This window comes from Drosophila suzukii, chromosome 3 (assembly GCF_043229965.1).
Source record: "Drosophila suzukii chromosome 3, CBGP_Dsuzu_IsoJpt1.0, whole genome shotgun sequence".
Lineage (NCBI taxonomy): Eukaryota > Metazoa > Arthropoda > Insecta > Diptera > Drosophilidae > Drosophila > Drosophila suzukii.
The window spans coordinates 90,863,443-90,888,442 of record NC_092082.1 but is presented as its reverse complement, the minus strand read 5'-3'; the positions used below and the strand labels follow the sequence as shown (position 1 = coordinate 90,888,442).

At 46.4% G+C, this 25,000-nt stretch overlaps 11 protein-coding genes across 13 annotated transcripts; 6 read left to right on the top strand and 5 right to left on the bottom strand.

Moving 5' to 3' along the window:
* The first annotated feature begins 170 nt into the window (after nt 1-170).
* On the top strand, nt 171-4,995 carry LOC108015515 (succinyl-CoA:acetate/propanoyl-CoA:succinate CoA transferase). The gene is made up of 5 exons (XM_036819364.3): nt 171-493; nt 3,365-3,757; nt 3,817-4,221; nt 4,298-4,564; nt 4,623-4,995. Exons 1-5 carry the CDS (start codon nt 313-315, stop codon nt 4,808-4,810), a joined length of 1,434 nt encoding a protein of 477 aa, XP_036675259.2. The 5' UTR covers nt 171-312; the 3' UTR covers nt 4,811-4,995.
* A 59-nt stretch (nt 4,996-5,054) lies between these two features.
* Nucleotides 5,055-10,556, bottom strand: Nlp (Nucleoplasmin). The gene is made up of 3 exons (XM_017081978.4): nt 10,405-10,556; nt 10,056-10,189; nt 5,055-5,725 (listed from the first exon to the last, which is right to left on the bottom strand). The coding sequence occupies exons 1-3, from the start codon at nt 10,424-10,426 to the stop codon at nt 5,423-5,425; spliced, it is 459 nt and encodes a 152-aa protein (XP_016937467.1). The 5' UTR covers nt 10,427-10,556; the 3' UTR covers nt 5,055-5,422.
* Nucleotides 5,778-9,430, top strand: LOC108015514 (sodium-independent sulfate anion transporter). The gene is made up of 8 exons (XM_017081976.4): nt 5,778-6,432; nt 7,238-7,537; nt 7,602-7,942; nt 8,011-8,320; nt 8,377-8,679; nt 8,735-8,880; nt 8,937-9,119; nt 9,197-9,430. Exons 1-8 carry the CDS (start codon nt 6,417-6,419, stop codon nt 9,404-9,406), a joined length of 1,809 nt encoding a protein of 602 aa, XP_016937465.4. The 5' UTR covers nt 5,778-6,416; the 3' UTR covers nt 9,407-9,430.
* A 163-nt stretch (nt 10,557-10,719) lies between the features above and the next one.
* Nph (Nucleophosmin) lies at nt 10,720-12,129 on the top strand. The gene is made up of 4 exons (XM_017081994.4): nt 10,720-10,875; nt 11,008-11,153; nt 11,596-11,763; nt 11,821-12,129. Exons 1-4 carry the CDS (start codon nt 10,854-10,856, stop codon nt 11,953-11,955), a joined length of 471 nt encoding a protein of 156 aa, XP_016937483.1. The 5' UTR covers nt 10,720-10,853; the 3' UTR covers nt 11,956-12,129.
* Nucleotides 12,092-15,326, bottom strand: Tace (ADAM 17-like protease Tace). The gene is made up of 10 exons (XM_036819363.3): nt 15,175-15,326; nt 14,868-15,107; nt 14,376-14,812; nt 14,128-14,322; nt 13,871-14,009; nt 13,443-13,678; nt 12,821-13,384; nt 12,656-12,761; nt 12,363-12,525; nt 12,092-12,299 (listed from the first exon to the last, which is right to left on the bottom strand). The coding sequence occupies exons 1-10, from the start codon at nt 15,251-15,253 to the stop codon at nt 12,257-12,259; spliced, it is 2,202 nt and encodes a 733-aa protein (XP_036675258.2). The 5' UTR covers nt 15,254-15,326; the 3' UTR covers nt 12,092-12,256.
* A 306-nt stretch (nt 15,327-15,632) lies between these two features.
* Nucleotides 15,633-16,209, bottom strand: LOC108015463 (uncharacterized). Its single transcript, XM_017081894.4, has 2 exons — nt 15,879-16,209; nt 15,633-15,816 (listed from the first exon to the last, which is right to left on the bottom strand). The coding sequence occupies exons 1-2, from the start codon at nt 16,184-16,186 to the stop codon at nt 15,705-15,707; spliced, it is 420 nt and encodes a 139-aa protein (XP_016937383.3). The 5' UTR covers nt 16,187-16,209; the 3' UTR covers nt 15,633-15,704.
* A 51-nt stretch (nt 16,210-16,260) lies between these two features.
* Nucleotides 16,261-18,139, bottom strand: LOC108015459 (uncharacterized). Of its 2 annotated transcripts, none has more exons than XM_036819631.3 (2): nt 17,832-18,139; nt 16,261-17,771 (listed from the first exon to the last, which is right to left on the bottom strand). In XM_036819631.3, exon 2 carries the CDS (start codon nt 17,696-17,698, stop codon nt 16,457-16,459), a length of 1,242 nt encoding a protein of 413 aa, XP_036675526.3. In that variant the 5' UTR covers nt 17,699-17,771; nt 17,832-18,139; the 3' UTR covers nt 16,261-16,456. The 2 variants fall into 2 exon arrangements, with proteins under 2 accessions (XP_036675526.3, XP_065723271.2); XM_065867199.2 differs by having other exon boundaries at nt 16,261-17,765.
* A 241-nt stretch (nt 18,140-18,380) lies between these two features.
* On the top strand, nt 18,381-19,093 carry LOC108015509 (coiled-coil domain-containing protein 12). Its single transcript, XM_017081966.4, has 2 exons — nt 18,381-18,615; nt 18,677-19,093. Exons 1-2 carry the CDS (start codon nt 18,479-18,481, stop codon nt 19,023-19,025), a joined length of 486 nt encoding a protein of 161 aa, XP_016937455.1. The 5' UTR covers nt 18,381-18,478; the 3' UTR covers nt 19,026-19,093.
* On the bottom strand, nt 19,016-20,772 carry Sas-6 (Spindle assembly abnormal 6). The gene is made up of 4 exons (XM_017081961.4): nt 20,505-20,772; nt 19,596-20,447; nt 19,206-19,539; nt 19,016-19,152 (listed from the first exon to the last, which is right to left on the bottom strand). The coding sequence occupies exons 1-4, from the start codon at nt 20,676-20,678 to the stop codon at nt 19,094-19,096; spliced, it is 1,419 nt and encodes a 472-aa protein (XP_016937450.4). The 5' UTR covers nt 20,679-20,772; the 3' UTR covers nt 19,016-19,093.
* A 19-nt stretch (nt 20,773-20,791) lies between these two features.
* On the top strand, nt 20,792-22,611 carry LOC108015508 (keratin, type I cytoskeletal 9). The gene is made up of 5 exons (XM_065867200.2): nt 20,792-20,897; nt 20,967-21,255; nt 21,309-21,918; nt 21,979-22,209; nt 22,273-22,611. Exons 1-5 carry the CDS (start codon nt 20,889-20,891, stop codon nt 22,322-22,324), a joined length of 1,191 nt encoding a protein of 396 aa, XP_065723272.2. The 5' UTR covers nt 20,792-20,888; the 3' UTR covers nt 22,325-22,611.
* Nucleotides 22,612-22,677: 66 nt separating this feature from the next.
* On the top strand, nt 22,678-24,931 carry Acph-1 (Acid phosphatase 1). 2 transcript variants are annotated; one of them, XM_017081963.4, is made up of 6 exons: nt 22,678-22,830; nt 22,911-23,106; nt 23,166-23,264; nt 23,331-24,020; nt 24,083-24,341; nt 24,399-24,931. In XM_017081963.4, the coding sequence occupies exons 2-6, from the start codon at nt 22,948-22,950 to the stop codon at nt 24,506-24,508; spliced, it is 1,317 nt and encodes a 438-aa protein (XP_016937452.4). In that variant the 5' UTR covers nt 22,678-22,830; nt 22,911-22,947; the 3' UTR covers nt 24,509-24,931. The 2 variants fall into 2 exon arrangements, with proteins under 2 accessions (XP_016937452.4, XP_065723269.2); XM_065867197.2 differs by lacking the exon at nt 22,678-22,830 and having other exon boundaries at nt 22,897-23,106.
* The last annotated feature ends 69 nt before the right edge of the window (nt 24,932-25,000 follow it).

The following is a 25,000-nucleotide window of genomic DNA, read 5'->3' as shown; positions in this document are numbered from 1 at the left end:
TACCTAAATTTATAAGAATACCCCAAAATCTCTCCCTGAAAACGCAATAGATCAATAAATGAGCAATATTTGAGGCAGATATTCACGGCGGAGTGGAGGAGCTAAGATCGGGAAACAGCTTTTGCCGTAAAGCTCTCGACGCGCTGATGTTTTGCTGTTTGGGCGAACAAGTTGCAAATTTGGTGCCGCCGTGGACGGAACTCAGTCTCTGAACTCTCCCCTGCGAAAACCCACCACTAATCGCCTCCTGCATCTCGCGAACCCCTCGTGCGTGTTTATAAGACGTTCCGTTCTTAATACAATATAGGCATCATGAGCAAGCAACTGGCGCGCCATGTGGGTCAGCTGAACAACCTCCTGAAAACGGCGACTACGGCATCCACGGTTTCCGCCCAAAACAACTACTTCACCTATGTCAAGGAACTGTCGCATCCCATCGCCCGGGAGCCTCCAATCGTAAAGCCGGAAGAGGCCGTGGCATGCATCAAATCGGGTGAGTCTATGGTGCCCTCTACCCCTATACCTTGCAATGGATCCCCTCTCCGAAAGGAACTGCCTTTCATTATCGTATTGTGTTTGCAATCTTTCGGGTTATGTAATATTCTAGTGGGCCTGCTTAGGAAAACAGAATGAAAACGGGAACACCGGGTTGTGGGGGCATGCTAATGTAAAACAAACCCATGTGTGTTTGTAATTCAAACTACTACTTTCAAGCACTCGCGGAAGGGCAATTACAGGGTGCTCAATATATAGATTGATGGCATGACTTGCCCGTGATTAGAGGGGCTGCATAAAGGTGGGGTGGGGCAGATAACTGAGAATGGGGGTTTAAACAAAGAAAAATATAAAATATAGTAGGTGGAAAGCCGGTCAGGAAAGAAAAATATTTATTACATTATATTGGACCAGTTTTATGAGTCAAAATAAATATATATTGCTTAATTAGATAATAAAACAACTTTTCTTTATCAAAGAAGGTACAGTCAGGGTTCTTTAACTCGAACCAGTAACTCATATCTCTGATTATTAATTTTAAATATTTATATAGAACTATATAGGATGACCCATTTCAAGTATTTATTCCTTATCAATACTCTCCTTCCGTCTATCACTGATTCCAATGTTTATATACCTAATTCCGATGTTTGCCAGCGGCACAAGTATAAATTTTATTAATTCAATTTGTGAAAACAGCTGTGCGTGCAGATACATATTAAAATACATTTTTAGATGCACATATTTTGCGCTGTAGATGAGTTTCCAGGCGAAAGTTGTACTTTGTACTCTTACAAACACAGCGTCAAAAACAACAGAAAAATGCGATGCAAAGCTCAGCTTAGTGGCAAGAACAAATATATATGTATGTGCTCATAAACAAGTCTATCCGGACAACCGGCCTTTGGTTGTCGAGCTGATAAGACCCTATATACTATAAAAGACCCCATACATATACCACATAGCAGCTTTATATGGAGGCAAGGTTATGCAACCCATACTAGCATGTGAACTTTTGTGTCACTAGGCGAAGTATGGATTTTTCGGGAAGTGCATAATTTTAGACTAAACCAAAAATTTTTAATAAAATAATATTTTTTATTAACGCAAAAAAACACACTTAATAAACTTTTCTATCACAACGATACACAAGGTAGGATAATTTTTATGGTCGATTATAAAGATAGAAACGATCTGATTTTTTTCTGTGCCTGACAATTTTTTGGGACCCTCTGCTTTGATTAAATTCAATTGGCGTTCTCCTGAGAACCAAACAAATATTTGGACACGCCCACAGGGCACGAAATATCTTAATTTCTTAGCACTTATAGGGGCTCTCATCAGCAGGTCCATGCGAATTGATAATAATATTGCCGGTGGCGGGTCTTTAGAGGGGGAGTGGCATATCGCGGCGACCCACAAACGTCACCAAAAATCGGTATCTCTAATTTTAGCCAAAATCGCCACACGAACCATGCCAAATCTGCGGCGTAATTTGATTTGGAAAACTTTTTCTTTTGGCACGTTTTCGGAAGATAATAAATGGTACAGTGGGCCCTAACTAACTCAATTTACGGGCAAGGTGTGCGTTCCGGCTTTGCAACTACCGTAGATATATTAATGAGGAAGAAATAGTAGAGGAAAACTTGACATTGTCGACGTGGCTCAGACGTCTGCTGATAAGAATCACACTTGTCGTATGATTTCCTTAGTTGAAGGGGCTCGTTCGACTTTATTTGCTTAGCATTGCTCTAGTCTGTTTTCTTATACAGAAATACATCAGCATACCGGCCTCTAGAGGGCGAAACCAAAATAGATTGGCGAAGCATGATGCATGTGCTTAGAAATGCATTAAGGTGGGCATTTGAAGGAAAAATGTAGATACATAAATATTATGGAATTTAAAATTTCGGCGTGATCCATGTAAACACTATGTTTTAGATACTATATCCAAACAATTTGCAAGTTAACACAGTTCTATCTGATAACTTTTATTTAATTAACGGTATACTTTCAGCCTTGATAATCAAATGGCAATATTTATATACGTTACAAATTAATCTCGTTGTCGGAAATGTTTACCGTGTAATGCTAGCACTGAAACCGGTGTTATTTATTTACAAACATTCATTATCACGAGTTTCAGGAAAATAAGCTCACCCACTCTCTACAAGCTAATATAAATACGAATGTATACATGTATCAGCTATAGCTTTAAAGCTTTTGAGATTATCGTAGTATAAACGCCAAGAGAGGGAATGATTAACGAAAAACTAAAAAACTGGCACAAGTAGTCTTTGTAAACCTATAGATTTGTACTTTGCTAATAGAAGCATGACCAGCACAACATAAATTATTTCAATCGGAATGATTTAATTACAACATCAGCATAAACTAACACCGTTTTATAAAAACTACTCATTCATAAAATTATCACACATTTCTATAAAAAAAGGAATATTTTAAGAATCAATGCTCAAAAACTGTAATAATTTTATAAACTTGTTCAGTTTTTAGAGTCCTATATAAAGCACTAATTTGAAGATCGCGTTTAAAATGAAATTTTATGATATTCATGCTGTACAGATCAAAATTTCATACAAGTTACTTGAAATGTAAGAATAAAGGGGGGTTCAATGTCTTGCCTATAGATTAATTCCTTATCTTCTCATTTAAAGCATCATTAATTTGGCAATATTGAAAAGCATTAATTGTAAGCTCTCGTATTCATGTCATGTCTATTATAGATAACGCCATGCTCCATAGATTAACGTTTCATAAAACGAACAATATCTACGGATTAGCTGATTAGCAACTTGTGCCAAATGAACTTATGGGTAGTAAAACCTGCGGTTTTCTTCTAATCCAGGTGACACGGTCTTCGCTGGCGGAGCCGCCTCCACCCCCGTGGCTCTCCTGAACGCGATGGCCAAGCACGGCAAGGAGAACAAGCTGGAGTGCGTGACTGTGTGCCACATGCACACAGAGGGTCCTGGGGAGTACGCCAAGCCGGAGTACAAGGACATCTTCCGCTCGAACTCCTTCTTCATGGGCGCCAATGTGCGCAAGGCGGTGGCCGAGGGACGTGGCGACAACGTGCCGATCTTCCTGCACGAGATCCCGCAGCTGTTCTACAAGAAGATCGTGAAGCCCGATGTGTCCTTCATCCACGTCTCGCCGCCGGATAACCACGGCTACTGCTCCCTGGGGACCAGCGTCGATTGTGTGCGAGCTGCTCTGCTGCACTCGAAGCTCATTGTTGGTGAGCCTTGGATTCCAGAATCCTCTTTATCCTCATACTCAATGGTTTGTCGTCTTCAGCTCAAATCAACCCCAAGATGCCGCGCACCTTCGGCGATGCCATCATCCACAAGTCGCATTTCGACTACGCCATCGAGGTGAACGATGATCTGCCTCAGCACGGAACTGGCGAGATCTCCGCCGTGGAGAAGAAGATCGGCAAGCTGATTGCCGAGAACCTGGTCAAGGATGGCGCCACCCTGCAGATGGGCATTGGCAGCATCCCCGATGCCGTTCTCGCCGCCCTGCACAACCACAAGGATCTGGGCATCCACTCCGAGATGTTCGCCAACGGCGTCGTCGAGCTGGTGCAGAAGGGATGTGTCACCAACAGCAAGAAGAAGATGCACCAGGGCAGGATCGTGGGCTCCTTCTTAATCGGCGACAAGGCTCTGTATGACTTTGTCGACAACAACCCCTTCATCGGTAGGCAGATCCTGAAATTTAACTGCTTTTTTAAAAATTTCAAAGCGTATTTAATGACCCACCTTCCGCCTTTCAGAGATGTTGTCCATCGACTATGTGAACAACACCAGCATTGTGAAGCAGCAGCCCCGCATGACTGCCATTAACAGCTGCATTGAGGTGGACCTGACTGGTCAGGTTTGCTCCGACTCGATCGGCAACCGTTTCTACTCCGGATTCGGCGGACAGGTGGACTTCATCCGTGGAGCGGCGGAGGGTATCGACGGACTGGGAGTGCCCATCATTGCCATGCCATCGACCACCAACAAGGGCGAGAGCAAGATTTCGCCCACGCTGAAGCCTGGTACGTAGTTCAACCCTTCGAGGGTGAAGAGCCACAACTAATCCTTAACCCCTTCCAGGCGCTGGCGTCGTCACCTCGCGTGCCCACGTTCACTACGTCGTCACGGAGCACGGAATTGCCTCGCTTTTCGGCAAGAACGTCCGCCAGAGGATGTACGAACTCATCCAGATCGCCGATCCCAAACATCGCGAGTCCCTGGAGAAACAGGCCTTCGAACGCATCAAGGTCATGCCATCGCCGAACTAAGCACTGAACTCCTAGAGCCAACTACTTCCGAGCAGCAACCCGCAATCTTTGAAGGCATTCCCGAACTCGCTTGATCCACTTCATAGAACTGCAGTCACGATAGCCCTTATAGCATTACCAAATGTGAAATTACAATTGATGAGTAACGAATTCATGGGAGAAATAAAACTGAAAATTAATTAGAAGGCTGGTTTTAAAAAAAAACATGTTAACAATATTTCCCGCCTAATGAAATGCCATATCGTATGTATTCCGACGACAGTTTATTTTCATACTGCAAATATGAAGGAGGCGCGTACAGGAAGTCCGGCTTAGCTTTAGTTATATTTTAATATATATACAAATCTGTGTGTTCGATTGGTGTCCTATCTGCTCCCAACGGGGAGCAGCCATGCAACTCCTGGCTGAGTGGCAGTCCATTCGCTTAGGATAACACGACCCGAGCACACAACGTTGTCTTTGAATTGAATGTAAAAGGAGCTGTTCAAAAGGAACTAGATTGTATTCTCAGTATGCATCGTATTGTAATATAGGGCCTAAAACTGTTTTTGCTTTAAAATCTACACTTTCATAGCTTAAACCTCGATGGATGATTGGCGGGTTAGCTTCAGTTTACTTCTTCTTGTTGTTCTTGGCATTTTTACCATCGGCGGCGTTCTCGATCTTGGCCCGTTTCTTTGGGTGCTCGTCCTCCTCGTCCTCGGCGACGTCGTCCTCTTCATCATCCTCCTCCATGTCGACCACTTCGACATCGTCCTTGATGTTGTGCCCGTGGATGTAAACGGGTCCGCTGCCCTTGATCAGCTTGAACGTCACCTTGGACTCGTAGAACTCCACGTCGGGATTGACGGCGCGCGTCTCTCCGGCTTTCAACACAGCGATCGGGATTTGCACGGAGTCTTTCAGTGTATTGACCTGCGTAGAAAAGAACGAAAATAGTTGTTGTTTAGATTGGTTCAGATAGATTCCTGCTATGGACAATTGAAGTGCTTTATAGATAGGTTTTCAAAATACAACGAAGTTCGTCACGTTTTGTAGGAAATATAATTATCAATTAAGATCATACGTCTCTCTCTGTCCTTACCTGCCTTAAACAAACCAAGATTCTCACTCAAGATCGACACATACAGATACCCTCTGCCATATGCTTTTGAAGTGCCCATAGATACTTGTTGAGTTCCCAGATTACACACAAATTTCGGATCTGGACAAACAGATACGACGAGTTCATCACGACTGGCCCACTTAATCGCTCTGCAGTCTTCCAGTCTATCTCTTATCGTAGTCAACCGAACACCTTCCCCAAAACTAACCCAACTGTCCGATGATAACTGCCTACGCATTCACATATTTTGCACACTCGCTTTGCAGTAATAACCCCACCGACTGACGGTCGCTTGACCATTCGTCTGCCCACGCTGGAGCGGATCGGTTCGTTCCCTTTCCCACTGCAGGCAGCAGGCAGGCACAGGCTCATCCGAATCTAAAAGTCCAAAAGCGCGAATCTAACAAGTGACCGCTAATTAATCATCCACAACGTGTAATTCAAGTCGAAACTCCCACCAAGCATTACCCGACTGTAAAGTGCTGTTCAGATCTTGTCGGCATGTGCGATAGTGAAGGTAAGTGGAGAGCGCGTTACCTCAAGAGGATAAGTGAAAGCGGTGCGATTCCTAGGAAACTTCAGTCAATATTAGAAGCGCAGAAATAGTAACTAATCTTTAATGGGTTGAAAAATAGTAAAGAGTGAAACTGTGTGAAAGAAACACATGTTTTCTAGTTTATAACAACTAAAATCAAGCTCATAATAGGGCACTAACAAATAAAATCTCCAAGATACTAAGGTTGTCTGCGTCTACTTTATTTATGGTAAATGCGCTGTGATGAGTCTGTAATTAGACATGATAACCCACAAGCTTAAAGTGTTATTTTTGGAAGAATTATTAAGTGCTGCGAAAGTGGAATTATCAATGACAAGCCAGCTTCTTCTGGATGAACTACTCCATCAGCAAGGATGGTATCATAAAGTAAACTTCCCCCAGTGAATAACATAAATTCAGAAGATATAAAACTAATCATGGATATTTAAGATACTAAAGGCAACACAATAAAGTTATCTATAATATGAGACATAATATCAGAAAGTCTAAAGTGCTAACATCGAAGAATTATCAAGTGTTCCTGGCGCTGAAATATCAGAGACAAGTCTGCCTCCTCTGGATGAACTTGTCTATCAGCTTGTCGACATCTTTAGGTATTTTTCCAGAAGTCACAAGACCCCAAACCGAGGCACTTCAAATCATGTGCAGAGATTATGAAAAGAGCGTTTCCAATCAAGTAAACCACTTAACCAAGGGATATCAAGATTTCATCAATAGACTCCACAGGGTACACATGTTCTATGGCCTATCTATATGTCCATTCCAGATGATCTCTACAGGGAGCGCATGCCAAATGTCTGTGGGGCAGTGGGCTCCAAGGCGCGGAGCTGCTGCAGCATGCGCTCTGTCTACAAATACCTGCCAGTCACCGTTTGGCTGCCCAAATACCAGTTGAGCTTCCTGGCTATGGATCTGGTGGCGGGACTCACGGTGGGTCTTACGGCCGTACCACAAGCCATAGCCTACGGAGCTGTGGCCAATCTGCCACCAGCCTACGGACTCTACTCGGCGTTTATGGGCGGATTTGTGTATATACTGTTAGGAACCTGCAAGGACATCACAGTTGGTGAGTTGTGGGGTCTTAGGAGCTGTTCCCGCCTAGCTAAATAATCCAAATCTTTATCCAACAGGACCCACGGCCATCATGGCGCTAATGGTGCGACCCTATGTGGATGGCAATCCAGCGTATGCGGTGCTCCTGTGCTTCCTGTCCGGCTGCGTCATCACCATAATGGGTTTGCTCAATCTCGGAGTGCTAATGCGATTTATTTCGGTGCCGGTGACAACGGGTTTCACGATGGCAGCAGCCTTAACCATTGCCACGGGACAGGTTAATAGTCTCTTTGGAATTAGCAGTAGTGCCAATGGCTTCCTCGACTGCTGGATATACTTCTTCGGCCACATAACGCAGACACGTCGAAATGATGCCATCTTGGGCTGCTGCACACTGATTCTCCTGCTGCTCATGAGGGTGAGTGGCTATAAATTTCTTAAATGATGTTAATTGAAGAGCTTCTATAAATATTTAATTAACTCTAGCAACTCAAAGACCTGCCTTTTGGTATCAAGAGCGTGTGGAAGTATATTTCCCTGGCTCGCAATGCTGTGGCCGTGCTAATTGGAATCCTGCTGTGCTACCTCTTGAAAAGTGACGGCAAACTTCCCTTCCTAGTCAGTGGCAGCATCACTCCTGGTTTGCCGCCCTTTAAGCCACCTCCTTTCCACACCGAAGACTCGGAGACGGGAGAGGTCATCAACTTTGGTGGCATGGTTTCGAATATTGGATCTGCCCTGGTGTCTATTCCACTGCTGTCCATATTGGAGAGCATAGCTGTGGCCAAGGCCTTCTGTGAGTGATCCTCCTTTCTCATATTAGTTTCCCCGAACTCAATCTCCTGCTTTCAGCTAAGGGTAAGATAGTAGACGCCTCGCAGGAGATGATTGCCTTAGGCGTGAGCAACATCCTCAGCAGTTTCTTCTCCTCCATGCCGATCACTGGATCCTTTACAAGGACGGCCATCAACAATGCCAGTGGAGTGAGGACCCCGCTGGGAGGAGCTGTTACCGGCGCTATTGTTATCATGACCCTGGCGTTCCTTACATCCACATTTGCCTATATTCCCAAGGCGACTTTGGCTGCCATCATCATAGCAGCCATGTTCTTTATGGTGGAGTACGAGACCATTGGCGAGATTTGGCGGGCAAAAAGTGAGTGCTCTTCAAATGGTACGTAGTCATAACAATAACTCGCGATCTCTCCCAGAGCGTGATATGCTGCCTTTTCTGGTCACCGTGCTGACCTGCGTCTTCTGGACCTTGGAGTACGGCATGGTGGTGGGCATTGTCTTCAATGCACTTTTCCTGCTCTACAAGAGCATGAAGCCGCAGTTTAACTTGCAGACCCAGAAGGTGAGAGTTATAAACTGGCATAGAAGGTTTCTGAATCTCCCTTGGTATACCCCTAGTTCAATGGCCTCGAGGTGACCATGGCCGATCTCAAGGGCAGTGTGGATTACGCCGCAGCCGAGTACTTGAAGATTTCAATTGTGTCGCACGTGACGGGTAGGAACGACGAGGGAGGTGCCCCCACCACACTGGTGGTCATTAAGGGGCACGAGATCGCGTCAATTGACACGACAGTGGCTTTGGTGAGTGCTGGCTTTATTAATGCCCTCGTGATTTATAACCTTTGACCCGGAAACTCTTCTCTCTCTGCCCCACAAAGAACCTCAAATCGCTGCGCGAAGATCTCGCCCTGCTGCAGTGCGACATGATCTGCTGGAACTGGAGTATTCCGGCGGCGGGAGTGATTTGCCGGATGGATAGGAAGCTGCGCAGTATGTTCAAGTACTCGAAAAGCTTTCCCGACCTAATGCAAACAATTGCGGATGGCGAGGCAGCCGTTTCGTGTATTGCCGTTGACTTGAGTCAATAAAGAGAGCTCTTTTGTCTTGTCGTATATTTATGGGTACAGTTGCGTCCGTATTGGGTAGGGTAATGAAATCTTTTTAATAAGGTGTATTTCAAAAATATATAAGCTGTTTAAAAAAAACAAAGTTTTTAACTTGCTCCATTTACTATGAGAAAATTATTGTTTTGTTATGCTATAGAAATTCACAAAACTCATAGTTTAAAACTTTTACTTAATTAAAAGAATTAAGATTAAAACATGTGACTTTAAAAGTAAAACTCATTTTATTCAAGCATAAAAAACAAAATATAAAGTACCTAGTGTACCAGTACTCATAGGTACTTGAAATGAACCGAGCATGTGAGGCTAGTCCAATTAACCACTTCCCATTGCTAAGGTACAGCAATAGCAGACGGAAACCGGGGGGCTGTTAACTCTGCAGTCTGCAGATGTACAGACAAAATTACCCTAACCCAAAAGCGAGCGAAAAGTTCGTGGTTGTTCTGGACTGGGAAAAAATGGAAATGGAAACCGGTCCTTGCCCCGCCGGCCGGAAAAATGCTACAAAAAAAAAACAGACAGCAACCGGCGCGCGCATACACAACTTATGGGATTTATTACATGCAATGCCCCCCATACCACAGATCTATCACCATGGAAATAGAGTACTCACCTCGACCACGTTGAACTCGTTCTCCTTGGCCTCGGCGCCCAGGAGGATCTGTTTGATGACCAGCTTCTGGCCGCGACCGTAGTCCTCGTCCACATCCCACGTGACGCTATCGCTCTCGGCGGTCAAGGTGACTCCTGCGAAAGGGACACAATATTATCCATTAATCATATTTTTCGCACATCACATATCCCAAATCCGGGAGTGTGGGGCCAGACAGCGGCAACCTTGGAGCAAAAACACCGGCAAGCGTCGCAGACACTTCGCTTTTTCGCCGGCTAATATGCCGTCTCCCGGGCCGCTTTCACCCCATATCGTTTCCCGTACAGTTGGTTTTTTGAATTTTAATTACCGTAGAATGATTCCTCAGCCATTGTAGGTAATATTTAATATTAATTCCACACGAAACCAGCGGCGAACACGTGTTGAGCAAAAATCTTTTGCAAAATGGTAGCTGAAGCAGGGTTGCCAGGCGTAGGTAAAGCCGAAGTATCGATAGGTTAGTACCAGCGGTAACTATCGTAGCGCTGCCACTTTTAACATAAAATATCCCTTAAAACTATTAAAGTAATGTCTAAAAAATATATATATATAAAACGTAAGAAATTTTAAAGATTATTTCTATACATATTAATTTAGTACACCCAATTTTAAGCAAGCAAACCACAACTATCGATAGCTGCACGCTTCGATAACCAACGCTTCATAGAACTGCAGCCATCGCCGTTTTACGGGCACGTGTAGAAGTACAAAAAGTTTCCATTATTAATTGACTGTACATCTGTGTTCCAAGGCCTGCAAATGGAGTCCGAGTCGTTTTATGGTGAGTGTACCGGGCCTGTCTTGGTTGGGGGGCGCTGCAATGGCGATCCCAGGTGGATCTTACATGGCTGCTCCTCCGGCCGGCATAAAAACGAGTCAGCGATCCAACCCTCCTGCACTTCTCCATTTCCAGGTGTTACACTCAGCGAGAAGGAGCCCATCGCACAGTTCGACGTGCCGGATATACCGGAGGAATACATCGTCCACTCCCACAAGCTCATCATCAAACAGATTTCCCTCGGGCCCGAGGCAAAGTCCGGCGAATTCAACGTTGTACAGGTGAGCCCAGCTAAAGGGGATTATCTTGAGCCGCCTGTGGTCGTAAATCACAGAACAGCATTTTCTATCATACCATTGTATGTACACCTCTTCTTGAATTTTAATGGCCGATGAGGTTATCTTGTGTTGAGGATGTTTTCTTCTTATTTAATATATCCTAAACCTACCAACTTTTCATTTACCAAACATCATTTTTAAGAAACACGTCAATCTACCTTAATAACCTCTAATAACAAGCTCATATTTCAAATATCTAACAGAAAAAATATTTCAAATATCACTTTCGAATTTTATTCTAATTCATTTTATTAATATCATAAAAAATTATTTTCCATAAATATGTCACTCACCAGAAATCGACATACAAAATCTAGCATTTCGATATTCTCTTCTTTTTAGTCAAAAAAGTCCAGGTCTAACGAGAAATTATTCTATTTCCCAGGCGGAGACAAACATAAACGACGATGGCGAGAAGAAGACGGTGAAGATTCCCATTGCCGTACTGAAGGTCGGCGAGACCCGTAGCTTAAGGCCAAATGTCGAGTTCCCCAACGGATCAGTGACTTTCAAACTGGTGCAGGGCACTGGACCCGTCTACGTCTGTGGCAAGGTGAGTTCCATCTGTCCATCTATGTTTCTAGTACTTACTTGCTATCTTACTGCTCAGGCGGAGATGAACTTTGGCGAGTTCGACGACGGTCAAATTTACGAGGAGTATTCTGATGAGGAGGATGATAGCGAACTGGAATTGGATGACGAGGCTGCCCCACAGACGAACGGCAAGAGCAAACAGAAGAAGTAGAAATACAAAACACTCCAGTAAGCTAACTAAATGATCCGAAAAAATAAAAAAATCCAGTAAGGTAACAAAAACCAAGCGAGGAAGCTCTTTTTTTAAGACTATTAATATGTAAACAAAAACTGATTTACAGACACCATTCAATTATAATGACAATTATGTATTTGGTCTATAGTATATGGAATTTTATTCATTTATGTGTTGTGTTTGTTCAAATATGTTACTTAATGCAAACGAATTTGTGGCAGTTTTGAGAATAATGCTCACGGAAGATTAAAAATAAGAACCCACCGGGTTTTTTGTGCTAGTTACAGGCTCGAGCAACCGAAATCTTCTGGCGCGGCACACTGAAATAGTGTAGAATAGTTTTGGTTATTCAATTATGGTATTATAAGTATTTTGGCCCTTACCGTATGTGAATCACCCGACGCCTCTCATCACTGGGATGTATAAGGTCCAACTTCTGGCTCCATTCAATCAGCTTCATCTCGTGGCGTAGCTTCTTGCGATCGAAGTAAGAAATGACGCAACTGATGGGTATCCAAAAGACTGCGGTGACCAGGACAACGGCCACTGAAAGGAGTGATATATGTTACACTTTGGTTCAATAATATGTATTATATTTTAACTAGATTAAATAAGTATTACTCATACGAATTTAATATGTCTCCAATATTGGTAAATACTTGTTTGCAATACTTACTGACAATGTTGTCCTTGAGAAACCGTAGGGTTTTGGCCACATTTATCTCCTCGATGATGTCCCAGAAGCGCTCCACCACATCCTGAATGGTCTTCTCGCAGACTCCCTTCAAGGTAACAGAGTTTAAGATAATATCTAGGCAATCACAAGGCTCCCCAGGCTTACCTTATTACAGAAGCCAGTGATGCAGGGAGTGCCATCGGGGAGGACATCAGGTGGCTCCACCGGGAAGCAGGTCTCATTGATGCTCATGCGACAGCAGCGCTTGCAGGCATCCGCGATGATGTCACACATGCAGCTCTGCAGACCCTGGGTCTCGCAGTACGGCACGCACTTGCCATTCCGGCACTGACCGCGTTCCTGGCAGGTGGTGCCATCTGCCATGGCCGGCGACTTGGGACACTCGGCATGGGCGCCTGTGCAGCGTGCCTCCTGCTCGCAGGTGGCGTACTGGGCCTCGCGGCACTTCATCCCGGAGGCCATGAATTGGCAGTTCTGGCAGCACGGCGAGTTCTTGTCGCTGCACATGGCTCCCTGGTTCCGGCGTAACTTGCAGTTCTTGTCGCAGCACGAGTCGTTGTCCTCGGTGCCCAGGAGTCCAGCGTCGCACTGTTCATCGCCCTCGACGCGCAGATTGCCGCAGAAGGACTCTTCTGGCTCGGAGAAGCACCTCCCAGACTTGGCCTGCAGCACTTTACGGATGGAACGCAGGGAGCAGGGAGAGAATTTCTGGAAAGGAATAAGGAAACATTGTATTAAGGGTATTTTTAACGTGCTTAAACCCCACCTTATTGTTCACATCGTAGCCACTGACGGAGTACGTGTACATGAGGAAACTGCCGCCCTGTGAGGCACTGGGTGAGCACTCTGGAATGTCGGGATCATGCTCTGACCCCCAATTGTGTCCAAACTCATGGGCAGTGACCAGATCCGCCTCCCTGGTGATGACCCGCTGGCCGTAGTGATTGCGGGAGCTGCTCAGACCCGAGTTCAAATACAGGGTGTAACCGTTTTTGAAGTATTCTTGGAAATGGGAAGCAGAAAATAGGTTATTGAAAGATGAAAACATATATGGGTGTTGCAGAAATCTTAAGATTTGCAATTCACCCTTTAAAAGGCAATCGTAAAACTTAAATAAACAAGGAAAACCAAGGGAAACGCAAGTCTATAAGCCAAATGAAAAGGACAAATATGAGAGTTAGTGGGTTTAGCAACCTGGAGTGCAAATGCCGCCCACGGAGTTGCGCCGCGGGGAGCCCACGTAGGCCAGGCCCAAAATGCCGCCTTCGAACTTGAGATCGGTAAAGAGATGGGCTAGGCAAAAGTCTTTGTGGCTGTACTCCCGGGAGAAGACCTAGCCGATAAAATGGCCACGGAGGAGTCGGAATCAGAGTGAGAGATACAAGAGTTAGATGACCATGAGGAAGAGCAGCTACTCGAAAAGTGGAGGGACGAAGATTAGCTCAACTCACCTCCAGCAGATTGCGCACATCCCACTTCTCGCGGATCATATTGTAGTGGGCTTCGCCGCCTCGCAACCTCGTGGGCTCAGAGTGGACCACAATCTTCTTGATCACGAAGCCCATCCCCTTGAATCCCTCCTGATCCGAACGATCCTGCCACACAGTGTCGTTGTAGATCTTGTGCACCCGGTCTATGAGGCTTATCTGAAAGTAATAAGTTATAAGATTATCATAGGATAATCTTTTTAGGATCATACCAAGTAGTTAATGGTGGTCTTGGTGTTGCCTCCGCCCATTTCCTGAAAGAATCGATAGTCGGCCACCAGGAGCAAAGGACATCGGGTCTTGGTGGGCGTGTATTCATACTGATCCGATTGACGCTTCTCCCTCGTATGTAGCTCATTGTCTAGGGTGTCCCCGTGCTCCTCCTTGTCCTCCAGTTCGAGACCCTCCTTAATGTAGCCACAAGTTTTGGGACTGGCACCCGCCTCGTTTTTGTGGACCTTCACATCCGAGGCCTTGTAGGCCACCATGGTGTCCTTCTTGGCTTCGGGTAGGTGTCGCCAGGAGGGCTCGATGTGATAGGTTTCCTCGGGCAAATGGATGGACATGGTCATGGTGCCGTCCTCGATGTGAGCCCTCACGGAGGACTCCAGTTCGCCAAACACCCGACCCGAGTAAAAGCTATCGTGATCTAAGAAGATGAGATATTTAGGTATATATAATGGAGTATAGGACAGTAATCCTACCCATGTGGACCACCGTTTCATTGCCATCCGCATCCACCGCATAGGCCCTGAATTTGCTGTGCAGGACATCCCTGTGCGGATGGAGGATCAGTCGGAAGTTCTTGCCCAGCGTGGTGAACTCCACCTCCTTGATGGTGTTGAAAGGATTCGCGCTGTGCTTGGCCCCCCTTTTAACCACCCTGTGCACCACATCGTCCTTGTGGAAAATCTCGTAGTGCCGCAGCGTCTTTTGCAGGGCCACTAAAAGGGCAGGAAAAAGGATGCACCATGAAAATCTTTACTTTTCCTGGGTTATTCCTGATCTCACCGCAATTCTCGATTAGAAGGCAGGCGAAGAAAACTGATAATATAGCGAGGGAACAGCAACTAATGCATTTTGTAAACATTTTCTTCGCCCGCTAATTCTGCATTATCGATTTTTACCGTTTGCAGTGTAACCGTTGCTGAACCGTTAGAAACTTACCACATGAAATAACGGGACTAAAAAGGTCCTGTCAAATTGCGACAGTCTGGCAATATCCTTAAAAAGGGGCTTCAAGTTTTTTATGTATTTTACTTTTGGGAGAGTACTGGTTTCAAACATATCTTTTTGAAAATAATTCTGTGAAAAGCTGGAAACTGTACACAATCTCTAGAGATCTGGTAACGCTACCTCGCCAATTCAAATTGAAACCGTTATTAATGATTAATATAACAAAAACAATAATAAAGTAGTCCATAATATTAGTTATACTTAATTTAGTTGTGATTTACAATATTATATTCTAAAGCATAATTCAGAAATTGATTTTTTGTATATGAAATTTTGTCCTGATTTTTCATAATAGGTAAATACTATTATTTTCGATGCGGGGGAGATCGGGGATCGGCAACAGCAGGAACTGGGGCCAGTTTGTTATCTACTCCGTAAAACTGACCATTCAAACTCTTTCGTCTTGGCTTGGGCATGCTTAATTACAAGGTTTTTATAGTAAAACGAAGATATTTAAGTATATTTTATAAATAACTTACTTGCTAATATTGGAGCCGTACAGGGAGATTGTTACGTAGTTGCTCGGAACATTGTCCAGAAACCTCCGGAAGCGACATCTCATATATTTGTTCAGACGAGTGGATAGATAGGGAGTTAGATGCTCAAACTGGTACTTAAAACTGGGCAGGACCACCCAATTGTTGTCGGGAAGATTGACAAAGTCCCGTGGCGACTTATCCTCGTCCACCACGCCCCCCTTCTCCTCCGGTTGGAACTCTTTTACCAGTTGGTTAATGTCGAACTTCATTGGCCAACTTGTGAACGGCTCGCAAATGGGGTTCTGCATTTTGAAAAACAATAAAAAAAAACAACCCAATAAATTTTATCTATGTAAATCTAAACAAACTGAAACAGGCCTGCTTGTAATTCCACTAAATTTTATATTTGGCTTAAGTATTTAAATCGTTACATACATATCTGTTAAATGTACAAATTCAAATGAGAATACAAGTGACGGGGACGAGACCTATAAAAAGCACAAAGACAAGAGGACAAATTGCATTTTCAGCCTTAAACCTAAAGTTGTAGTTAATAGCTCTAGCTAAAAGTGATCAATCTATTTCGGGGCTATTTCGGCCATGTTGGCCTCGAAGATGGCCGTGTTTATGCGATGCTTGAGGGCGACGAGCACCTCCCGGTTGCTGATGGCGCGCATTTCGTTGGCCACATACTCTCCGTACGTGGCGAACTCATCGCGCGCCGGCGGCAGGCTGACAATGGTGGGCGGAGGCGGACTGGGGATGGCTTGGGCCTGGGGAGGTTTGGGCGGCGTGTTCACCTTGGGCAGGCGCAGGTTGCTCATCGTGATCCCGGGGGAGTTGGTAAGCACATTGCTTGTCTGGCCATTGGCATTGGTCTCCAGTGCCGGGGAAAGAATGGAGGTGGTGCTGTGCGATGCTGGACTGGCTTCGTAGTACACGCGCTTCACCGGCGGCGGATGCAGCTGCGTGTGCTCTTCGAAGTAGCTTTCCTCTTGCCCACCAGCCGTGTCCCGGCGCTGAATCTTGATGATTCGCGTGGGCATAACGTGCACCGAGTTGTTGTTGCCTGTGTTCTGGGCTGGAGTGGACTGGTAGTGCAGCTCGCCGCTCTCGTTGGCCTGAAAGCTGACGGCCTCCACGGTGTTGCCCTGGTGGTGGTGCAGGTCCATCAGCGTCTGGTGGTGGTTTTCCAGCGGCTCAGTCTCGTCCGGGTCGCTGAGATTTACGAAGCGCACGCTCATCTCCTTGGGCTGTTTGGGCTTGACCTCCCCCTCCTCCAAATCCGGCTCATCGATATCGTCCACGTCTTTGGTTGTCTCCTCAATGAGTTTCTCCAGCTCCTGGGCCCGACTGCTGGCGTGGCTCTTGCGCAGGTACTCCTCGTTCATGCTGGCGTTCGTATTACTGTTGTGGTTCGCCGGATTTGTGCTGCTGTCGCTGTTGTGATCGGCGGTTACCTCGCCCAGGGCAAACTTGCGCTCGTCAGCCTGAAGGTCCGTCTTCAGGCGACCTTTGGTGGAGCGGCAGGCGTAGGGGGAGCTGAGGAACACCAGGTTCTTAAAGCCAAACCACTTGGAGTTGTAGGGCTCCTTGCGTTTCATGCGACTGATCTCGCGGTGGTACTGCGTGCGCAGCGTGTGGAACTTCTTCTCCAGCTCGTTAATGGGTATATTCCCGCCCAGCACCTGGCTGACTTCGTTCAAGAGCCGCTGCTTGACGTCCTTCTTCCGGTAGTCGTCGCAAGTCATGTCCCACAGCCCGCGTCGGCTGCGGTACTCGCCGATCAGCAGCAGGGTCTTTTCGCGCGTCCACTCCATTTTTAGATCGCTGTCGGATCTGGCCGGGCAATCTCGTTTCGGTGTCGGAACAATGGGTGATCCCTTTCTGTTGCTGCCGGGGAAGGGCGAAGGAATTAGCCTGCCACTAATATTAATAGCCCACAGAAGTTACCTCGAGTCGAGGCGGGTCGGGACTCGCTCGGGAGCGGGAGCTGTGCTCTGGTTTATTTTAGCTACTCTACTCCAAAACACCAGCTGGGGGCGCACTCTGCCGATGTCGAGGTCTCTCCGCCTATTGGCTGGACGGGACTGTCCGCATCTGGCTGGAAGGGGTGCCTAGAGGTGCTGGAAGGATGCAGAGTCCACTTCCATGGAATTGTATGCCTGTTTTGTTTGTTTAAAGCTCACAAAAGTACAGCAGATTTTCCTCCCCCTCGCGTAAAAACAAACGCTGTGTATCCATCTTGGGCGCAATCGATTAATCGATAGTTTTATGGGTTTCAGTGAGACCGTTTGGGTGGGACATGAAATGTGAAGTTGGCATTCGTCACTACTCTTATTTATTTTAAAGTGTTAATGTTTGCAGTTTCTTATCTTAATTAAAGTAATCTTAATAAATGTGAAATTAAAAAATATTATATATTTATTTACAAGGAACAAAAATATTTAGATTATTTTGTAGTTTTTACGCTAGTGACGAAGGCAATAATTATCGATATATTGAGGGCCAAACATCAACAAAACAATAACAAAACGCGGATCGGATCAAATTGAAAGAAATCACAAGATATATAGCATTATTTCGACCATAAACACCTTATGGGCATCATGGACAACAATGGCGTGGGCAAGCTGACAGAAGCCTCTCTGAAACGCAAGGAGCGCCTCCAAAAACTCCGGGAACAAGCGCAGAATAAAGGAGGAGACTCTTCGGAGCTCAATGAAAAGTTACCCAAGTCAGTAATTTTAAAAGATTTCATGAGAATCTTCTATAAAACTATACAATCCACCCTACAGACCCGTTTTTCGAAGCTACAAACCACAGAATGAGAGCACTGAAGGCGAAGTTTTGACCCAGGAGCCCACGGGAAACATTGAAACCGCTGTGGAGGACCAACTGAGTCTGCTGCAGCAGCCCATGGTGATTGATGAGATTGATATATCCAACCTGGCACCTAGGAAACCCGACTGGGATCTCAAACGGGATGCCAGCAAGAAGCTGGAGCGACTGGAACGACGCACCCAAAAGGCCATTGCGGAACTCATTCGGGAGCGGCTGAAACTGAACCAAATCGAGGACATCAGCCAGGCGGTGAACGTGGCCACTGCCCATGCAGGTGAAAGTGTCCACGAAGATTATGACTAGAGCCGAACAATACAACTAACTTTACTAAACTTGTACAAAAACGAGAAATGCACTAACAATAAGTTGAACTATCGACGATTTTCCTTTCCAGTGGGAATAGATAACCTTTCTTTTAGGATGAGGATCTCTGAAAGGAGCCAGGTATAAGTGACAGAAATCATACGATGATTAATCACCTACGTTTGGAATACTTCTGCTCTAAGCTCTGAGCAAAGTTTCTCATAGATTGCAGTTGCTGGGGGATTTCCTCGCGCAGTTTTTCTATGGTTATGCGTGCCTCACGCAGTTCATCCTCGCGCAGGGTTAGCAGACTGTCCTTGGCCTGGACGGCCTTTTCCTGCTGCAAAGCCACCTCGGTGCGCCACGCAATGGTCTTCTTGTGGTTGAGCAGCTCCTGGCTCTGCTTGAGGATTATCTGGTTGGCCTTGGAGATTTCCTCAGTGGCCATTTCCAAGGCCTGTCGCTTGGTATGCAATATTTTCTTCTCCGCCTCCAGTTCAGCGGATAGGTTGGCCTACGAAGGATAAAGGCTTTAGTCTTTTAATGTGTTATGTCCTCTTTCAAACGTACCTTCTCCTTATTGCCCTTTTGTATGTGCTCCTGCAGTTCGGCTGTGTGCTGCTTGAGATCCTCGATCTTGTACTCCAACTTGCGCTCCTGCTTTCTGGCATTGGCTAGCTCCCCTTGCAGTTTGTCATTCTGCTCCTTCAAGGTGCACACACGCGCCTTGCAACAGGATAGCTCCTCTCCCAGTGTTTGACATCGCTGCTCGGCCTGCTCTTGCGCTGACTTGAGGTCAGCTTTCTCCAGGGAAGCCTTTTCCATTTGCGCCTGCAGGCCAGAGATCGCTCTACGATTCCGCTCCAGCTCATTGCCGCGCTGCTCGTTTACCTTGGCCAGTTTATCCTGGTACTGCTGGATTTCGGCGGCATGCTTCTCCTCCAACATGCGAGTGTTCTCCGCTATGGCTTCCCTGAGGTTCTTGTTCTCGGTGCCTAATCTCTCCGTGTGCACGCGTTGTGAGTTGATTTCCACCTGCATCTGCTGGATACTCTGCTCCAGCATAAATTGTTTTTTTTGGGAGGCATCTAGCATTTTGTTTATGTAGAACAGCACGGTGTTCAATGGAGCAGAGCGACAAGGCAGGCTGAGGTGAACCAGGTTCTTGAAGGACCTTATTTCCACAAATTGCAGATGGTAGTCGTGTGTTTCTCGGCCGGAGGAGATGTTCTGATCTCTGCCAGACAGGTGGAGCTCCAGTTTGCCCGACTGGCAGTCCTTCAGCATGCGCACTACATTGTCCAGAAACCCCGAGAAGGTCACATTCAGCGACTGATCCTGTTTGAGCTCCTGAAAGGAGGTGCTGTCCACGGTGGCTATGTACATGCGCCGCTGATCGGACTTTTCCGCCAAACGGAGTTGCTGTGGGGCGAGGGGTATCAATGAGATCTTAACTACATCCTATCTAGATTCACTCACCAGCAGCTCCTTGAAATCCATCCGCTCCGCGTACAGTAAACAAGCCCGCTTATTGGAACGCGTCATGTCGCCATTGAAGCTCACCAGCATCTCCACGCTGGGCAGGATGTTCACCACGTTCTTGCCGTAGTCCATGTTGCCGGAGTAGCTATCGTCGCTCCCGGGAGGCCACATTTCAGTTAAGGCGGGTAAAAAGCGTAATTTGTTTCAAATTATTTAAATTGTAAACAACAGCAAAGGCTTGGGTCTATCGATATCGATAGCGATTGTAGTTACCAGCTATTGAGGGGGTTTGCCAATCGGTCAGGTGGACCATCAGATTGTACCATCTCCAATTCAATAAAAGAAGAAAAAAGGCGAAAAGTTGTAGAGAAAAATAAATACATGTCTACTGTACGTAAGCGTTGAAGATGCAGCCGCCGCCGGATTGTCCAGAGTAATCCGCTAGCTTTCTCCATGCAGACCGCCAAGGTATTCGTCGGCAGCCTGCCGCGCTGCAAGCCGGACGAACTGCGTCGCCTGTTCTCCAACTATGGCTCCGTGGTCGAATGCGATGTGATGAACAGGTGCGCTTTCGTCCACCTGGAGACCACAGAAATGGCAGATGCGGCCATCGCCGCCCTGAACGGCACCGTCTTCAAGGGCCAGCCCATCGTGGTGGAGGCGGGCAGGCCGAAGTACGGCCCAGGGAATGGCAGTCGTGGCGGTCCTCCGGGCTCTGGTGACAATCCGGGTCGCAGGCCCTCAGAGAGTAGGCTATTACACACTCCCAAGATGCATCGTCTAAATCATCCTCCCCTCCAGGTCAAAGTGGCGGATCTGACAAGAGACCTTCCGAATCCGGCAACAACTTCAAGCGCAGCTTCCGCGAAGAAGCCGGCGGTGGCCGATATTCCAGCGAAGGCGGAGGCCCAAGGGGTTCAAACGCCGCAGCAAACAAATTTGGACCCGTAAGGAATGAGTCTAACTACAGACAACAGCGCAGTGCTCCCTACTCCAAGGGACCACCACAACACAGCAATGAATCTTCCAGCCAGGGCCAGGGATTTAGGAACAAGTTTGCAACCGGTGGCAAGTTCGGCGGAAACAACGAGGGAAACGGAGGACGCTTTGGCAACAGTCGGTTTCAGCAGCGGGACAACAATGGATCTCAGGCTGGGAGGAGGAACTTCAAGAACAGTCCGACCAGTGGATACGGCGGAGGCAGTAATAATGACTTCCATGGGGGCAGCTCCTCTGGCGGGGGAGGAGGATCCCTGCATCAGAGGGGCGGTGGCGGCGGAGGATCAGGAGGCAATCATGTGCGACAGGATCGCCGGGGTTTTGCCCTGCCCGTGGAGCATCAGCAGCAGCAAATGGGCTTTGGACGCTTTGGCAACGGGCCCATGAATTCGGGCAACCGCGGTGCCAATGGGTAAGTTGTATATCAGATTGCACCTCATAATACATACAATTTTGTACCTCCTGCCAACAGGGGCAATCCTCCAGGAGGACGTGGCTTCTTTAATGGGGGCGGCGGTGGAGGCTTTAATGCCAGACGTGGAAGCAGCCACGAATCCAACAGTCAACAAGCCGGCGGCGGTGGAGGCCCAAACAAACGCGGCGGAGCAGGGGGTAAAAGTCACAATCAGAATGGCATGAATGCATATCACTCGGAGTTCCCGCCTTTGGGCACCGGAGGCGGAGCGCCAGGCCAAAGAAACCGGTGAGTTCAACTTTAACCATACCATATAGTCCAAAAGTAATCTATGGTAAACTTAACTTTCAGCTTTAGCGGACCCAGACCCGGACCAAATATGGGCGGTAATAGGAGATTTTAAGCAAGTGCAACGCCACTACGATGTTTGCCAGTCCTCGTGTACTCCAATTCATAATGTAATAGCCGAATTTTGTTTTTCATTGTTTCGCGCGCAGAATCTTTTAGTTAAGACAACGACGACTTTTCTTTTAATTTGTCCTATAGCCGTGTACTCTTAAGACCAACATCAACAGTATATTTGTTATTCGTAGTTAAGACTGTTTCGATATTTATGCAATACTTAAATAACCATATTACTTGTGTGCAACTAGATACGACGAGTCAATCAATACAATCATAAATACCAAATCCGTTTAAACTTTCAAACTGCCCGCCAAGGCATTACAGTTACGAACCAGGGTTGCCTGCGACGAATAATCGTTATCGGGGGAACAAAGCTTTGTGTGTGGTTATCAAACTTGTTTCCAAAATTTTATAAACAAGGAAAACTGAAATTTCCTAAACTTCAGACTGCCAAGTGTATATATGCAAACGACGCACGACCAGATCGCCAGTTATACGGTTGAGGTAAGGGCATGATATACCCCCCACATAGCCGTAAACCCCATAGCTGGCATCCACAAATGCTCACATATGTTTTCCCGCAGTCGCTGTGGGTCACTTGTAACAAGTGTAGCTTTGAAAATGTGGAACCAACTCCGCCAGCGCTGCCTCATCGTGATCCCCCTGCTATGTGTGCTGTCTTTCGGACTGGCCAATGCTCTCCACGGTTATGCTAATGCCGAAGGTCAGCCACCAGACATGTTGGCCACATTGCCTGGCCAACTGAAGTTCGTGCATGTGGTAAGAGTTTCGCTTGTCTTGGTGGAGAGCCCCTGCTATATCGGTTTTATGCTCTGTAGATATATCGCCACGGCGACAGAACGCCCGTGGATCCGTATCCCACGGATCCCTGGGGTGAGAGAAAGTTCTGGTCCACCGGCTGGGGTCAGTTGACGAATGTAAGTGACTCTAAATGGGGATTAACCTAGATTAAACCCAGGCTAAACCCAACTTAAACCCTACAGCTTGGTAAGCAAGACCACTACGACCTGGGAAAATGGCTGAGGAATCGCTATTCCAACCTCCTGCCCTTCCAATACTCCAACGAGGACATCTTTGTGCAATCCACCGATGTGGATCGCACCCTTATGAGTGCCCAGTCCAATCTGGCTGGTCTGTATGAGCCCCAAGGTGAAGACATCTGGAACGCGGACATCAAATGGCAGCCCATACCCATTCACACGACGCCCGAGAAGGAGGATCCCATCCTGGCCGCCAAGGCTCCCTGTCCCGCCTTCGACTACGAGCTGGCCACCCTGGAATCCTCGCCAGAGTTCAAGGCCATGACCGAAAAACACCGTGATCTCTTTGCCTACTTGAGCGAAAAAGCTGGACGCTCAGTTAAGACCTTCGTGGATGCCCAGTATTTAAACAACACCTTGTTCATTGAGAATCTGTACAACATGACACTGCCGGAGTGGACTAAAAAGGTTTACGGTGGCGAAGAGCTTACTTATGTAGCCAATTTCGCTTTTGTTATCAGCACTTACACGCGAAAGTTGGCCAGGCTAAAGGCGGGTCCTCTGCTGAAAGACATTTTCAATCGGTTCGAAGAGAAATCCTCCAGGCGCCTAGACCCAGATCGTTCAATGTGGGTCTATAGTGCCCATGATACCACCATAGCCAACGTTTTGAATGCCCTGAAGTTGTTTGAGGTAATCTTATAAGTTAATTTGGATGAGCCAGCGATTATAAAACATATTTTCGTATTCCACAGATACATAGTCCTCCCTACGCGGCTTGCATACTAATGGAGATGCGTCTGGATGAGAGCAACACGCCACTGGTGTCCATTTTCTACAAGAACACCACCGCCGAACCCCTGCCTCTGGACATTCCAGGTTGTGGTCCTTCCTGCCCCCTGAAGAGTCTTGTCAGCCTTTATCAAGACGTGCTGCCAGTGGATTGGGAGCGTGAATGCAAGCGCACCACAATGATGATGACTTATGAGGAGGCCAATCTGGGCACGGCGACGGGTGAGTAAATGGTGATTGCGGTCTAATGGAATTAAAGCATTATCGATCTTCCATCAGGCATACTCATTTTAATCGTCATCGCTCTGCTGTTCGCCAGCTATGGCCTCATGATCTACTACCGACGTCGCAACTACAAGCTGTATACCTCGTACTCTCAAATGGCATAGCTGGATAACTATACCATGTGGTGGAAGGCACTACCAAGCTCTCAAGTTGCCAAAGTGATTTGCTTTTTCTTGGTACTGCCCTATGTTGCTCCTGAGTGAAAAGGCCAGGCTCGGACGACAGTTGTTGTTTATTGTGGTTACTACTTAGTTAAGGCGTGCATTTCACACAAAGTCTGTTTGTATTGATTAGTTTTGTTAGTTTAAGTTTGTGCATTTGAAAAAACACACAAAATGTTTATTTGCATTTAAAGTGGAATGATAACTGGTTTTGTTGTTATTCAGTGAAAGATATGGAATACAAAGACTGTGAATAGCGATCTTGAAGTTGCATACATATATACATAACATATTTATACACATATACATTTTTATGAAATTATCTTGTATGATAAATTTATCGTATTAAAGTCGCTCAAATCGAAATCTATTGATTATTAAGGTTTACAGGAAGAACCCAATAATATTGGGTTGGATAAGAAGTTTCTTAAAAGT

Bases quoted from the DNA above. Each gene is read 5' to 3' on its own strand.
- Nph (XM_017081994.4), top strand. From the start codon at position 10,854: ATGGAGTCCGAGTCGTTTTATG. The intron at 11,154-11,595 runs GTGAGCCCAGCT...TCTATTTCCCAG, and splicing joins GCGAATTCAACGTTGTACAG to GCGGAGACAAACATAAACGA. The intron at 11,764-11,820 runs GTGAGTTCCATC...CTTACTGCTCAG, and splicing joins CCGTCTACGTCTGTGGCAAG to GCGGAGATGAACTTTGGCGA.
- Nlp (XM_017081978.4), bottom strand. From the start codon at position 10,426: ATGGCTGAGGAATCATTCTACG. The intron at 10,190-10,404 runs GTAATTAAAATT...TCCCTTTCGCAG, and splicing joins GGCTGAGGAATCATTCTACG to GAGTCACCTTGACCGCCGAG. The intron at 5,726-10,055 runs GTGAGTACTCTA...TTTTCTACGCAG, and splicing joins ACGAGTTCAACGTGGTCGAG to GTCAATACACTGAAAGACTC.
- LOC108015515 (XM_036819364.3), top strand. From the start codon at position 313: ATGAGCAAGCAACTGGCGCGCCATGTGGGTCAGCTGAACAACCTCCTG. The intron at 3,758-3,816 runs GTGAGCCTTGGA...TGTCGTCTTCAG, and splicing joins GCACTCGAAGCTCATTGTTG to CTCAAATCAACCCCAAGATG. The intron at 4,222-4,297 runs GTAGGCAGATCC...TCCGCCTTTCAG, and splicing joins CGACAACAACCCCTTCATCG to AGATGTTGTCCATCGACTAT.
- LOC108015514 (XM_017081976.4), top strand. The intron at 8,321-8,376 runs GTGAGTGATCCT...TCCTGCTTTCAG, and splicing joins AGCTGTGGCCAAGGCCTTCT to CTAAGGGTAAGATAGTAGAC. The intron at 8,881-8,936 runs GTGAGAGTTATA...GTATACCCCTAG, and splicing joins TTAACTTGCAGACCCAGAAG to TTCAATGGCCTCGAGGTGAC.
- LOC108015459 (XM_036819631.3), bottom strand. From the start codon at position 17,698: ATGGAGTGGACGCGCGAAAAGACCCTGCTGCTGATCGGCGAGTACCGC.
- Acph-1 (XM_065867197.2), top strand. From the start codon at position 22,897: ATGTTTTCCCGCAGTCGCTGTGGGTCACTTGTAACAAGTGTAGCTTTG. The intron at 23,107-23,165 runs GTAAGAGTTTCG...TATGCTCTGTAG, and splicing joins AACTGAAGTTCGTGCATGTG to ATATATCGCCACGGCGACAG. The intron at 24,021-24,082 runs GTAATCTTATAA...CGTATTCCACAG, and splicing joins ATGCCCTGAAGTTGTTTGAG to ATACATAGTCCTCCCTACGC.
- Sas-6 (XM_017081961.4), bottom strand. From the start codon at position 20,678: ATGTGGCCTCCCGGGAGCGACGATAGCTACTCCGGCAACATGGACTAC. The intron at 20,448-20,504 runs GTGAGTGAATCT...CTCGCCCCACAG, and splicing joins TGGATTTCAAGGAGCTGCTG to CAACTCCGTTTGGCGGAAAA. The intron at 19,153-19,205 runs GTAGGTGATTAA...GGCTCCTTTCAG, and splicing joins AGAGCAGAAGTATTCCAAAC to AGATCCTCATCCTAAAAGAA.
- LOC108015463 (XM_017081894.4), bottom strand. From the start codon at position 16,186: ATGCAGAACCCCATTTGCGAGCCGTTCACAAGTTGGCCAATGAAGTTC. The intron at 15,817-15,878 runs GTAAGTTATTTA...CTTGTAATTAAG, and splicing joins TACGGCTCCAATATTAGCAA to CATGCCCAAGCCAAGACGAA.
- LOC108015508 (XM_065867200.2), top strand. The intron at 21,256-21,308 runs GTAGGCTATTAC...CCTCCCCTCCAG, and splicing joins GGGTCGCAGGCCCTCAGAGA to GTCAAAGTGGCGGATCTGAC. The intron at 22,210-22,272 runs GTGAGTTCAACT...CTTAACTTTCAG, and splicing joins GCGCCAGGCCAAAGAAACCG to CTTTAGCGGACCCAGACCCG.
- Tace (XM_036819363.3), bottom strand. From the start codon at position 15,253: ATGTTTACAAAATGCATTAGTTGCTGTTCCCTCGCTATATTATCAGTT. The intron at 14,813-14,867 runs GTAGGATTACTG...TCATCTTCTTAG, and splicing joins TGAAACGGTGGTCCACATGG to ATCACGATAGCTTTTACTCG. The intron at 12,300-12,362 runs GTAAGGGCCAAA...ACACTATTTCAG, and splicing joins CGTCGGGTGATTCACATACG to TGTGCCGCGCCAGAAGATTT.
- LOC108015509 (XM_017081966.4), top strand. From the start codon at position 18,479: ATGGGCATCATGGACAACAATGGCGTGGGCAAGCTGACAGAAGCCTCT. The intron at 18,616-18,676 runs GTCAGTAATTTT...TCCACCCTACAG, and splicing joins CTCAATGAAAAGTTACCCAA to ACCCGTTTTTCGAAGCTACA.